At 39.8% G+C, this 14,903-nt stretch overlaps 1 protein-coding gene across 2 annotated transcripts; it reads right to left on the bottom strand.

Annotated features, from left to right (window-relative positions):
* Positions 1-6,622: 6,622 nt before the first annotated feature.
* On the bottom strand, positions 6,623-11,892 carry polr3glb (RNA polymerase III subunit GL b). Of its 2 annotated transcripts, XM_064352654.1 has the most exons (8): positions 11,380-11,892; positions 10,524-10,680; positions 10,184-10,313; positions 9,961-10,029; positions 9,446-9,502; positions 8,736-8,806; positions 8,248-8,361; positions 6,623-8,143 (listed from the first exon to the last, which is right to left on the bottom strand). In XM_064352654.1, exons 2-8 carry the CDS (start codon positions 10,641-10,643, stop codon positions 8,057-8,059), a joined length of 648 nt encoding a protein of 215 aa, XP_064208724.1. In that variant the 5' UTR covers positions 10,644-10,680; positions 11,380-11,892; the 3' UTR covers positions 6,623-8,056. The 2 variants fall into 2 exon arrangements, with proteins under 2 accessions (XP_064208724.1, XP_064208734.1); XM_064352664.1 differs by lacking the exon at positions 9,961-10,029.
* Positions 11,893-14,903: the final 3,011 nt, after the last annotated feature.

Genomic DNA, 14,903 nt, shown 5'->3' with positions numbered 1-14,903 from the left:
GAAGTCTAATCTAGCTACACTAATGGCAAAAAAACAGATACTTAGCCCGCTCTAGGAGAACTTCTGCGGGTCCTGCACAGCTGAATCCTAATTGCACTTTCTGCCCAACTAACTCCAAACAGTTCTAATATAGTGTCGCTCCAAGCCAGACTACAAGCCCTAATTACCAAATTAATTTTATTTTACCTTCATAATCCATTGGCTCGTCCTGTAAAGCCCCTGCCTCTGGAAAAATGAACAGAAAACAGAATATAATCAGTTAAGACATAAAATAGTAATATATGCTACTGGAGAAGTTTTTCCATAAGATTAATAAAGTATTTTCTCTATTTATTAATCTATCTACAGTATTTACAGTTTTTCTCAATTGTTTAAACACGTTTTCTGAAACTATAGCTCAATTTCGCAAAACTCTACACACAAAGCACAGCAACAGTTAACCTTTTGCCAAAACTACACAAATCTCTTGCAAAATGCATTAATGCATTCAAAACCATGTTCTCTCTTCTCAAAACGGACTTTTTCCATCAAAATGATTCACACAGTCCTCATATGAATAGGTCTTGTTGAGCATTGATTTCACACTGGTGCGATAAATTTAAAAACAAAACCATCAAAATACTGTATATATGTTTTGGCATCATGAGGTCATGTTACATATTCAAGTTATAAAATTATGTAAAAATTGCTTATCTTTTCTCCTTTTTTGAAGTTTTAGTTTTCCTTTTGAGGGGTCCCAAAACACGCTGCAATTTTACAGTAAATATAAAGACTTGCCATGATACAATACAGTAAATATATCATCATACAAATAGTGCATTTGCTAGGTAAACCTAATTCTAAATCAGTACAGTACAGCAAAGTGTGTGAACTTTTATCACTTTGAGTGTTGTTGTTATTGTGTATGATACAATGCACATTTACTGTATTGTCCTGCCAAAGAGGTCCAGTTGGGCTGCACTCACAACCCAGTTTCCATCATGAGTCATACTGAAAATTGTTAGAAGTGTTTTTTTTCATTTTCCTTTTCAGTGCAATTATGAGTTTTGCCAAAATAGATAACATTTGTGTCTTCTCAAAACTAGAACATGCTTAGACTGGACAATGGATGTGATGATCTGTTATCATATATGAAATCAATGAATAAATTCAAAAAGGTAACAAAGCAAATCTTTATTTGTTACTGTAAAATAAATATTTGTTCAGCAGACTGCAAAAATAAAAATTGTAGTTAGTAGGCCTACTGTAAAAAACAAAACAAAAAACAAATACGTGATCAACCAAAGTTGCACATATTTCATTTGAAATATTAGCTCGACTCCCTCTTCTTCGTCCACCTCGTCAACCTCATACACCTCCACCTCCACCTCCACCTCCACCTCCACCTCCACCTCCACCTCCACCTCCACCTCCACCTCTACCTCCACCTCCACCTCTACCTCTACCTCTACCTCTACCTCTACCTCTACCTCTACCTCTCTGTGCTGCGTGTTGCTCCATTGTTTTCCAACACAATAGAGGTCACCTGAGGTCTCTTTTATGCTCTGGCAGATAATTGAAAAGTTTAGCCAATTGAGTTTGAGCAGGTGTGGCGTGAGTGAGACCAATTGGTACTTAAAGTTTGGCATTTGAAGGCCAGTGTTTTCCATTTGAACAAACAAGACTTGATTACGAAAATTGTGCTAAATGATGAGATTTTGTGTGTATAGTTGTGCAAAAATGTGATTTAGAATTGCCATTTGAGTGAAAACAAAGGAATTGTGCTTGGAGTTTTGCAGAAATAGTCTTTGTTATTGACACATGTGCACATGTGTTTTCACCATCGTGTGCATAGTTCCAGTTTTAGTGTGTAAACAATTGAGAAAAACTGTAACATTCACATGAATAAACAGACATTCATGGGAAGAAACGTTCAATCAGTTACAGACCCTTTGATTGATTTATTTTTAAATGTATTCACCCTTCGATTGATTTTAATATTTTACCTTCATAGTCCATTGGCTCGTCCTGTAAAGCCCCTGCCTCTGGAAAAATGAACAGAAAACAGAATATAATCAGTTAAGACATAAAATAGTAATATATGCTACTGGAGAAGTTTTTCCATAAGATTAATAAAGTATTTTCTCTATTTATTAATCTATCTACAGTATTTACAGTTTTTCTCAATTGTTTAAACACGTTTTCTGAAACTATAGCTCAATTTCTCAAAACTCTACACACAAAGCACAGCAACAGTTAGCCTAACCTTTTGCCAAAACTACATAAATCTCTTGCAAAATGCATTCATGCATTCAAAACCATGTTCTCTCTTCTCAAAACTGACTTTTTCCATCAAAATGATTCACACAGTCCTCATATGAATAGGTCTTGTTGAGCATTGATTTCACACTGGTGCGATAAATTTAAAAACACAACCATCAAAATACTGTATATATGTTTTGGCATCATGAGGTCATGTTACATATTCAAGTTATAAAATTATGTAAAAATTGCTTATCTTTTCTCCTTTTTTAGACATAAAATAGTAATATGTGTATAACATTAAGAATTAGGCAGGAAGACAACATATGCATTGCATGTCATCACGTTAGAAACTTGTTACTTCTGCTGTTCCTGTAACATTTGAGTTGTCCTGTGTCCATGTTTTATGACTATTTATACTTTTTACATGTCTCTGTTGTTGTGTGTAAGCATATATCTTTCAACATGTATTATAAAAATGGCTTCAGATTTTTTTTTTTTTGCTGTTTTCTCTACAATTTAGTTGTTATACCAGTTCCCTGTATGTATCATGGTCCTGGTTTATGAGCTATCCTTGGTCGGTCTGGGGAGGGTGTAGACTACCACATGCTTCCTCCGATACATGTGGAGTCACCAGCCACTTCTTTTCACCTGACAGTGAGGAGTTTCTCCAGATCCCCTCCCTGCTGAACAGGTACCCTGACCAACCACTAGGACTCTCCTTTGGAAGGTATCTCCAAAGATGTTTGATGAAAATGGCTTAGGAGTTGCTGCCACCCCCATGCTTCACAGTTGGGATGGTGTTCTTCAGATTAAAAGCCTTACCCTTTTTCTTCCATACAAATAGTGCTGATCATTATGGTGAAACAATTCATAAAATCATTTTAAAAAGCCAGAATTAAGTTTGCCGGCGATCTATAGGAGGAAGACCAAGCCATTTGGAGGAGTGTTCTCCGGTCAGATTAAACAAAAATTTAACTGTTTGGCCATAATGATCAGCGCTATGTATGGAGGAAAACGGGTGAGGCTTTTAATCCGAATAACACCATCCCAACCAGAGATAACTTAACTTTTCATCTGGCTTAAATGAGCAAATGTTCTTATATGGTTATGAATATTACTTAAAGATAAAATCATACATTACCGATGCTCGGAATCATCAGAAGTCCACACAGCAGGATGCATCTGTTATACAAGAGAAAAGTCAGCACATAATTAGTTGAGTGAAATCACAGTTGTCTGTCTCAAGGTCATATGTTGTGGCATTAATTTTGTTTTTGTTCACATTACATGTAAAGATACAGATGTCACTGCATCTGAATACCTGCTTCACAGGGGCATAGTTTCTGGAGCCTGATGGTGCATTCACACAGCAAGCGACTCGTCAACCGAGTTTTCGGAAGTCCATTCATTCTCTATGTAACTGAGCGACGCCCAGCAACACAATCAACTGGGCAACTGACCCTGCGGCCACAGTTTCTCGCTGTGTGAACGCACTGTGTGCAATCAAAGTTGCCCGAAAAATGTTGCCCATAGTTTAACTTTTCGCGGGCATCGCCCGTCAACAACCAATCGGAGCTTGGATTCCTATTTCTCCAACCAATATGATTGCATTTTGCTAATTATTGTTCAGCTCATAACAACTTATCATTATGGTACAATTGCAACATTTAAAAAAAATAGTACATTGATAAGCCCCAGAAAATGATGCTTGGACGGCAGTTTCAACTTGCTTTCCAGCTAGTTAGTGAGGGAGTTAGTGAGATCGCTTGCTAGGCAGCTAACGAGAGAGACATATGAAGAGATCGCTAGCCAGTTTGTGAGAGGGATAGAAACAAACAGGAGATGATATGTGGCTATATGGCAAATATACGTCTTTGATGACACATTTTCATTCCCATACCCACACGCTGCACGAACTCCTACCTACGCGGCCATAAATCGGGCGGGCATTCAAGCTAGCTAACACGGCTCCGTAGCATGGAAATGCATCTTGTTGGATAACACAGCATTTTATTTTTCGGGCTCAAACTCCTAGGCACATTAAGTATTTACATTAGCTTCCTGTTAAATCCAGAATAACAATGCACCCATTACACCAGTATGCTAAGCTGGACACAAAAGGAACAGCTTGTAGGCTTTTGCGATCGGTAAAAGTGATCCACTCTATCCTCTTTTCTACGTCTTTGCACTACTACATTCCTCAACATATTTACAATAATACAGGCCACTGATTCTAAAAACTTTTTTTTTACTATCATTAAAATTAGCGAGACTCACCTGCGATCATTTCTATTGTCCATGATTGATCTCTCCCTCGCGACCTCAGTTAACGCGTGGAGAGGTGTTCTCCCCCATCCACGGGGGGCGCTACTTGTTGATGAACGCTTACGTTCATCGTCTTGAACTTTCAACTATGAGCGCATGCATTGACGTACTCATGCAAGTTTCTGGATGTATTGTACATACAATACCAGATGGTACATCGGACGTGGTGGGGTAGCAGGTAGCACAGTAACCCTTCATCACAAATGTCCCAGGTTTAAATCCCAGCCAGAGCCTTTCTGTGTGAAATCTGCATGTTCTCCTCCTGTGGGCTTCCTCTGGGTGTTCCAGCTTTCACCCGCAGTCCAAAGACTTGTAGATTATGTTAGCCCTCCACTTCCTGTCGAAAACTCAGATAGAGAAGAAAAATAGGTAGACGGTACTGTGTAAACTAAATCGGCAATGGAGCAGGAGCAGCAGCAGCAACGGCTTTTGGCCACTGCCACACTTGTGTGCGCAATGCCAATCTGTGCAAAAACAGCCAAAAAGATGCTTTTCTGTTTATATTTTAAACTCTTGAGCGCTGAATAAAAATGATCCTTGGGCATTAATAAAGAAACCTTGAAATGTTTGACGATCTTCCAAAATGTTTGAGAGAATGGCTCCATATTTGATGCTGGTGGTTGTCTTCTCTGCCGAATATCTCCCAAAATGTTTGATGAATATTGTTATAATTCAGGTGATTGTCCTCCTTTCTTTCCTGAAATGTCCAGCACAAATGACTGGATTTCAAGCAGAGGGCAGGTGAACATGACAAATCACATTAACAAGTCAAATCAGATCGAGCTTGTTTGTGGAAATAATGCAAATGCACACCCGATGGCACACCCATAGGCTGATTAGGTGGTCACTGTTCCTGCAGTCTCATGATCTAGACATCCGACATATTAAAGGCTGTGACAGCGTGGTTGCGGATGCACTATCGTGGGCTCGTTTTGGATTAGCTAGTTGAGCGGTTGCTGTGGGGATGGCTTGTGGATTGGCAGGTTTGTATTGGGGGGGGGGGGGGTGTAAGTTGTAATATTCAGTTTGTGTCGGCTTTTTTTTCTCTCAGGTTATTAATTTTTAATTTTTTGTTGTGGCGACGGAGATCGTGTGGGGACCCCCGTCTTATGGGGGGAGGGGTGTGACGACCCTATCCACCCTGTCTGCCTGTTACGTGGTTTGTGTGGCTGCTGTGTTTGCTGTCTTGGCCGGCTCTGGAGATGGGCATGGCAGAGTGTAATCAGCAACACTGGCAACACCTGGGCCCTGGAGATGGGCGTGGCAGAGTGTAATCAGCAACACTGGCAACACCTGGGCCCTGGAGATGGGCGTGGCAGAGTGTAATCAGCAACACTGGCAACACCTGGGCCCTGGAGATGGGCGTGGCAGAGTGTAATCAGCAACACTGGCAACACCTGGGTCCTGGAGATGGGCGTGGCAGAGTGTAATCAGCAACACTGGCTCTGGGCCCTGGAGATGGATAGCCTAGTTGTATTTTTAATGTCATACATATAACGTGATTACATGACACAGTACAGTCACGGATGGAAATTAAACTCCGTAAACATCTGATAATATATTTTAAAACATAACGGCAGACAGTCAGCTAGCCTCGTTCAGGTTGATGGGCTTTTCCGCACCGGACTGTCAATCAAATTGTAAAAATCACAAGACCGCTTAACTCTATGGTTTTGGCTCCAAATCGAGAAAATGGCCGCGCCCGCCATTGAGCTTCAAAACGTGTTTTAGAGACCCACGGAGAGTCAATGGGTGACGTCACAGTAGCTTTGTCCATATTTTTTAGTCTCTGGTTCAGACGAGCAGTAAGGAGGCCATGGTTACATTATGATAATTTGTACAATTACTTTTAGTCCTCTAAAATAGATGAATTAGGTATACAAAAGCTGTAATTCCTACACACATCACAGGATATTGATGTAAATACCCTCTAATTAAAGCTGACACTCTAAGCTCATATTCCTTAATTCATTCAAATCCAATGTACTGAAGTACACAGCCAAAACAACAAGCATTTGGCCATTGTCAAAATAATTATAGACTGCACTGTATGTGTTTATGTAAGTTAAATGTTTTAAAAAATATATTTTTCATCAGCCCATACACACAAATGTAGACATAACAATACAGCCTTTTATAAGAAGCACTGGAGCATATGGAGAATGGTTCCGATCAACCATTCTCCATATGGCCCTAATATAGTCCATATTAACACTGTGTACTGGAACATTCAGTATGCTACAGCTTTATGCACATCACTGTGACATAATACAGGGGGAAAACTCCAGTGCCTATAGGGTTTATGTAACTGACGAAGACCTTTGAGGTCGAAACGTTCTACCATTAAATCACTTTGGGAGCAGATAAAACAGTGTGCGGGTATAATCTCTCTTCTATACTAACTATTTTTTATCCTGCACCTGTTGGAATATTTCAGATTTGCATGCATTCCCCCGGACTAAAACTCCAGTGCCTGCCATGCCTGAATTGGACAATTATTTGAAAAAATAGTGGAGTCCCTCTGGTGGCTAAAAGCAGGCAGGGACAACCAACCTCTTTCTCCTGTTAATGCAGAAAGAATATCAGCCAAACATTCACAAAGTGGAGTGTTTGGGTCATGTCTGAACGGTCAAATCCCAGCCAACATGCGCCTCAATCCTCTACTCCACAGTGTCACATGAAATTACATTGAAAATATTTACTTGCCCATATACTGAGCGTTCACACCTCACATGGAAATTTAATATGAAAATCATGGTAGTGAAAGATAAGTTAAAACACTCCACCTACTGGACATTTGTGAAAAACTAATCTCAACCATCAAACCATGAAATAAAACAAAATATCCAATTGGATTTCAGTGATCTTTTTTCCCCTCAGCAGAGAAACATGGGAAACATTTACTTTTTTTTTTTTTTTTACATTTACAGTAGTCTTTAAAAATATAATTTTAAAAATAGTTAAAACTACATAGAAAAGCTGAAATCAACAGATGTAACAACTGAACAACAACAACTAAAAAACTGTAATACTGCATGGTCCAATTTTAAGGCCATGAATATTTTAAATAAAACCTTCATCATCATTAAAATTGAAGTAGCCTCTAAAAATGCTCCTTAAAATGTTTGCTATAAAAGAGTAAAATTGTAAAGACACTTTGAAAAATGAAGAAACTGTTTCAGACTTAAAATGAGAAGTTATTCTGGTCTACACTACATCAAAAAGTGCTGGGTGATCACTAAAAGAACTCTACATTTGGGCCACTGCCGTGAGAAAATGAGGACCAACAGAGTTTTTAGTACTATACAATCACGGTCCAAACGATCCAAGACTGAATGATGAAAATACTCTGGCTTCTGGTTTCTCTAGTATCCGCAGATCTCTGTGATGGACTGAAGCATTGGCCTCTCTTAGTCTGGCCCACACCTTCAGATGAAAGGCTGTTGTACATTATTTAGTTCTCTTGGTGGTTCAGCCACGTTGTTCCTCAATAAATGGCTTCGTCCATGTTGTCATCGCTGTCTCCACCAAATTCCTCCCCATTGTCAAAGTATGACATGATGTAGTCTGTCTCCTATGGGGAGAAACAGCAGCCCGGTCAGTGAAGTGGTACAGTAGCACAGTGGAGCAGTACATGCTGAGTGAACTGAGGTTTGCCACATTGTCCAGCTCCCTCACCTCTTCAAACTCTTCTTCATCATACTCTTCTTCGCCCTCCTGCTCTTCCTCATCCTGCTTCTTCCTCTTCTCCCCTTCTTCATCAGAGCTCACTTCTTCTTTCTTTTCAAGTGTCTGGAACATAAGAGAAAACAGAATGTAAATTTTATGGAAATTCTATTACATAAAATCCTTGTCTTTTCACAATACAAAATGCATGCAATGCACATGCACTCTTTTCCAAATACAGTTCAATCTAAACTGAGATGAGACTGTTTTATTGAGCCACATGATGTATGTATGACAGGGTGTAATGTTCCAGGCACTGCTGCAGCCAGCTGCATATACTGACTGACGCTCCATACTGTAGCTAGTATAAATTCTAAATAAGGCATTCTATGAATGTGATGAGTAATTGGCAGCCTGTATTGATCGGGATAAGGCTGCCTGGATAAGAGATTTCAAAAAATGTTGCCTGTGCCAGTCTTACTGCTGATAGCTGATCCTACCTCCAGTTTGCGGATAATCTCCTCTTTGTCCACATGAGTCTGCTTGCTGGGCCTAGGAACTGTTGGAGCCTCTGGATTGACAGAGAAGGAGGTCACAGTGCAGAAAGGATAAAGAAAACACTATTGCAATCCACACTTCCCCTTTCAACATGCTGAAATTGAATCCATCTGGTAGAAAAGGTAAACTTTGCAATGTGCTTGGAAGCCTATCAGATGTAGGAATAACCTGGAGATATAGCGATGAAACACAGAAGACAAAATTCAACATCAATTCAAATGCTATTTAAAATACTCCACTTACTATAATGAAGTACTTTACTAATGATTTCCAGCTCAGTTATAAAACATTAATATTCCCAAAATGAAACAACCTATTAATGGCATGTAATTATAGTTCTCATCTTTCTTTTCAGCATAATAAAAAGGCTATTAAAAAGAAGTCTGTGTAACCACTTGCATCTCCAACACTGTCTCAGAACCACATGTAAAATGATTAGGTAGGGACATCATCCTCTAGTTGTTCTTTGCCTTTTTACATGAAAGAAGCCAACATAAATTTATATTGAAGAATTTGGGTAAAAAACAGAAAGTCTGGGAGAAATCCTTCCAGATAGAGATATACTGATGTTGCATTTATGACTCGCACAGCAAACCATTGACCCGTTCAGCACCCATTACATGCTTCATGCAATACAAGCCCAGCTACTCACTCTCTTTCAGCGGCTTCCTAACTCTGATCCGCAGCTCTCTGGGTAGTCTTTTCCAGTCTAAAACAAAGATTCAGGTGTTGTGAGTCTACACAGGTTGCAATCCCAAATGTCAAGCGAATGCCTAGCCAAACTGCAGAGAAGAAAGCTGGCAGCCTTTACTCAATAATCTTTCCTCCCACCAACTGCCATTTCTGCAGCGACACTAGAGTTCATTGGATGATCCAGTAGAGAATATGCTGATCCACCATATGATGATCCACAGTTGGAAACTTGATTTTGCTGCCCTTATTGACATACATGTATATCTGCATTTTTCCAAACAAATTTAGTTGTTTTTTATTTTTTTCAGAAAAAAAATGCATCCTTTATGGTAAATGGTAAATGGTCTGCATTTATATAGTGCTTTTATCCAAAGCGCTTTACAATTGATGCCTCTCGTTCACCAGAGCATTTAGGGGTTAGGTGTCTTGCTCAGGGACACGCCCAGGGTGGGGGCGTGTCCCTGAGACACTCACCAGGATCCCATTCAATGGTGTTGTCGGTTGGCTCTGAACTCTGGTACTTGTCGGAGTAGCGCTCAACATCTAGAAATCAAAACAGTCTCAGTTTATTCACTGAGGAAAAACTTTGCATCCACCCACTTCCACTAGCGAAATCCTAATCTCGCCAGTCTCATTCATCCCCTTCCCATTATTGGAACACAGTGGATCCTGACAGCGGCCTGTCGGACTCGTCAACCTTTTTTGGGCGCGGCCGGCCTGATGTAGAAGGGCAGGCTCTTCATGGCACCCCTCAGCTCCTGCTTCAGCGCCAGCATGTACTCGGCCTCCTCGCTCGTCTGAAGGGGAATGGGCTTGTGGTCCATGGGCTGTGGAAACAATGGAATGGACAGATGTGCTTTCACACTGCCCCGGAAAAGCCCAAAGATCCTCAACTTTTCACTGACACAAAACCAATGACCCAAACACCGACGGACAGACACACAACCACAGGAAGACCCAATCCACAGTACAGATGTGAACTTTGAACTTAAGAGACTCAAGCTGTGATGCTCATGAGGTCTTGTAGGACCACTCACGGGAAAAAGTGGGGTGGGTTGAAGAGTCGAGGGGGGAAGGTTCTCCCCTTTTCCAATTCCTACAGCCTCCATGTTGAAGCTTAGCTGACCCCGGCCTCGGCCGCGACCCCTTCCCGCCATGGTGAATGCAGGTGGCCACACAAATCAATCGGGACACCTGAGGAGAGTGAGCGGCTTACAATATGACATTTTATGCTTTGTTCACAAATTATTTTCACTATGCTTGCCAACAGTCAAAAGTATCGCATGAGTACATTTTTGTATGTGCGATATGTCACACACTGTTATGGCCTCAATATATGCAGTTCCTTTTTTCAATCAAAAGAAACTGAGGGTTGGGGTGTCTCATGGCATAGCCTGTAGAGCATTGTCCACATGCTCGTTAAGAGCTGTGACATCAGCTGTGATATCAGCTGTGATTAAATAATACGGATATGCTAGCCCTCTAGGAATCTGTTAATTCTTTTACCTTTCAAAGATGCTTCTTGGAAACAACTACCATGATTGTGCATATAGTGGAATGAATGAATGTTCATAGCAAAATCGTGGTGCCTACACAACTGCCTTTACCTAAATAAAAGTTATCTTAACGAGCTAGAATCAAAGCACAATCAGCTCAAAAAAGTTAGATACAGACTATTCGCATCTTTAATTATAATTGTGGCATTGAAGAAATTACAAAATTCTACTTAGGTCAACAATTCATCTTTTATTTTTTTAGCTACCTAACTTACCAAACGAACTTTTCATGAGACTTGCGTTTAAGCATGTACAGTACCCCGACCATCATCACAAATAAAACGACTGTAAAATATAATTAGCTAACAAGCACAAACTGATAGCTCGCTTTTCTTACCTCAGTTGGTGTTTTCACTCTTCGCCAGGGTATGAAGTTCTCTGGAAGCGAAGTTATCCAGTTTATTATCCAAAAAGTCAGTATACAGTTGGCTGGCTTGCTAACCACCTAATTCGCGCCAACTCGTATTCCACGCACTGGAACTTTTGTTCTTAACTAAACAATGCGGTGGACGTTTAAAGTTAGTTGCGACGTATTTTCAGAATTATGCAACCAATATTTCATAACATGTTCTACTATTACTGTTTTTGTTTATTTTAGGTAACATCGCTACGTCTCATTTAGTGGTTGTTCAGCATCGTCCTAGTTGAGTTAGCTAGCTACGATACCAACTATTTACTAGCTGCCATACTTATGTTGCTGTACTTTTAATTAGCTACTTTGGACGATTAGTATGTTGAAGGAAGATATGCACCACACTGCAGTTCTGGCCAATAATCAGCTGTCATCGACCAAAGAAATTTTAACTACATTTTCTATTTTCATTCCTCTGGTGTAGTATGTTCCCCCGGAAACATTAACTGCGTAGGTAAGTTCCTACCGATGGTTCCTACTCAGTTAAAATCAATTAGAAGTTTGCTAAAATATATATTGTAATGTGTCTATTCGAGAGTATTGTATAATCTTGGCGCTATTAGTGTTAATACGAGACGATAATAGCATGCATAGCATCAAACAGAATTTCAGATACTGATGGTCTTTTTATCTCCTTGTGTGGTGTCGAGGAAGTGCAGACATATGAAGACTTGCGTCAAACAATATTAGAAATAGGCATTATATTCGGTTATAAACCTGCGTATTTCAATAAATTCATATATTTTCATATTTAAATAAACTGGAACCCTCGGAAAAACGCTGGTCATACGACGTTGTTTTCCCATTTTGTTCTGACATACGTGCAATCTTTGTGGAAAAAAATACAACGAAAGAAAAATATATTGTGAAGATACTAATCACTTTATATACTGAGCTCTTACCCATGGTAAGACATTTTACTGCTCTCGTATTTTGATGCCAAAGGTAACCTAATAGATAGAGCGCTCCCTTCCTATATTTTCCTGTCTCTGCCAAGGACCAGACAATGAAAGGCATACTTCATCACTGTTCTCATAAGTATTTGTGAGGAGCTAAGCCTGGAACTAATTTTGATTTTGATGTGGTGGTATCATTGGTAAAGGTATTGATTAGCACATTCATTCACACATCTCTCTGGGCTTAATCAATGATGGGGACAATTGATTGTTGTGTCTTATCAGTGAATAATATGTCTATGATGTGGCATTTTTGGTAAAATATAAAATACAGGACCTGTAATATTGAGCCTCAGTTCAAAGACGGGTCATTTTTAGTCCATTTTTTCACCGAAAATTTTGACAAAAATAAGAACAATAATTAACATATCATCTGTTTCAGTTTGTGATCACTAGCTTCCTGTTAAATGGAATATAAATGTTTCTGCTTGCTGGGTACTTCTCCATCGGAAAGGTGTAATATATGTAACTGTATAGTGGAAAAGACTCAACATTTTGTTTCAAACTAAAAGCTCATCTTTTGTGCCCTTCACCTGCAAAATGACACCGTGGAAGTGTATCGACAAACACCATTTTTCACGTGTCGCATGCTGTGAGGGCCCATTACATGTTTTTTCTTCGTTTTTTAAGCCCATGTTCTGGTCAGTTTATACTGACACTGCGGTGATTTCACCTGGCATTGTCCGCGGGATCATATTAACCAGAGCATCCTTTATTTCAGCCAAAATTTTTTTATTATTTGTCCCGATATGTCCTGCAAATCTTGCCTGCCAGCGATGTGTTTACAATCACACAAGCTGAAATATGACAGAAAATCCAAAACCACTAGATTGTCGAAGCATTATTATGTACAGAAAATGCAAGTTTGATAAATGGCACTCAAATGTAGCTGCTGAATGAGATGTAGTGCTGTGTTAGGGTTGGAGTGAAAATGTACAGGATGGTAGATCTCCAAGAACAGGGTTGGGCAGCACTGGCTTGAAGGAATAGGTCACTCTCTGACTTTAAAAAATAAAATAAAATACATTTTTGTGCATGTTTTCCATTGGGCCATACAATTTTGGTGTGTGATGAATGATATTTTAGATACTTTAGTTTCTGACCTGTTAGCCTTGCAATGGAGGATAAAAACAGCAGTAATAATGATGATAATAATAATAATAATAATAGTAATAATAATAATAATAATATGGAGGTGTTCTCCTGAGACTCTGTGACATTACATTTTGGCTTCCCTGAGCTATACGCTTTTTCTCTTAACTTACGACCGCAGTACTGTTTGAAAACAAGATGGCATCAATCACAGTGAACGCATTGGGTGCATCATTTTACTTTTCACTACTCACCTACTTTCTTCCACTCCCCCAATACCACTCCTCCCCTACCCAGAAGTATGTACTGGGAAGGGGGGGAGGGGAGTTTCACCAATGCAGCTAATTAAACTTATTGTGGCAAGGTTATTCCCAGCAAGAAATTGCAAAGAAGCTTAGGTTTCCAGGTGCTGTGTTCAGTACACACAGAAGGGTCCAGCTGATGGGCAGTCATGTCAACTGGAGAAGACCAGGAGGAAGAAGGATAACATCAGACGCAGAAGACAAAAATCTTGTGATGTCTAGCAAAAGAAACTGGCGTAAAAATGTACCTCAATTACAGGAAGAACTCAATGCAACTAAAAAGAAACCTGTAGCCCTCACTACAAAATATGGCAACTATGACCTGCTGGCCTAAAAGGAAGGGTGTATATCTGCCTTTTTCCAATCTTTCTTGGTCCATTGTTGATTGTGTTTGGCCCACCTGAGTTTTCTTGTTAAAAGCATGTAGCAAGAGCTTTTTTCACGCAAAAATGTACTTTTAGACCAGCAAACACACACACACACACACACACACACACACACATATATATATGTATATAATGTAAATTCCATGAACAGGCTACATCCTTGTCAACTGTGAAATCAAGAATGCCAGAGAGTCGAGCATCGTCACTCTCACTCTTACGGAGGTTTTCTTGCAGTGGAGTGTGCGTGTCACCGTGGGAACGCTTCTGTAGGAATCCAGCAAATCAGTTGCCATAGAAACTGCGTTCCATAATAGCTACAGTCACTAAATTGGTATTTATGCAGTCTGAGAATAGGCTACAATTGTTTCTCCTCACATCCTTTCATCATCCTAGCTCCATCCCCATTCCTGCTACACATTGTATAAAATACTGGAATCATCATTAGAGAAACTGGTCCTTCAAATAACATACCTTCTACATAAGATATACAGTTCATGAAATTTGGACAGACACATTACAAGGCATTCAGTACACCATGTTTTGCAATTGGACATTGGTATTGTGGATTAATTACAATGTCTTAAAAAAGCTCACTATCCACATATAATAGATTGAGAAAGGGACACCAAGACAGCAGTGTGAAGTGAGTCAGCATGATCTCTCAGCTTTATCATCAGAAGAGGGGTACTCTGGGATTCCAGGGCTGTGATGCA

This window comes from Anguilla rostrata, chromosome 1 (assembly GCF_018555375.3).
Source record: "Anguilla rostrata isolate EN2019 chromosome 1, ASM1855537v3, whole genome shotgun sequence".
Classification (NCBI taxonomy): Eukaryota; Metazoa; Chordata; class Actinopteri; order Anguilliformes; family Anguillidae; genus Anguilla; species Anguilla rostrata.
The sequence above is the reverse complement of the archived record's forward strand: the minus strand, read 5'-3'. Positions and strand labels throughout refer to the sequence as shown.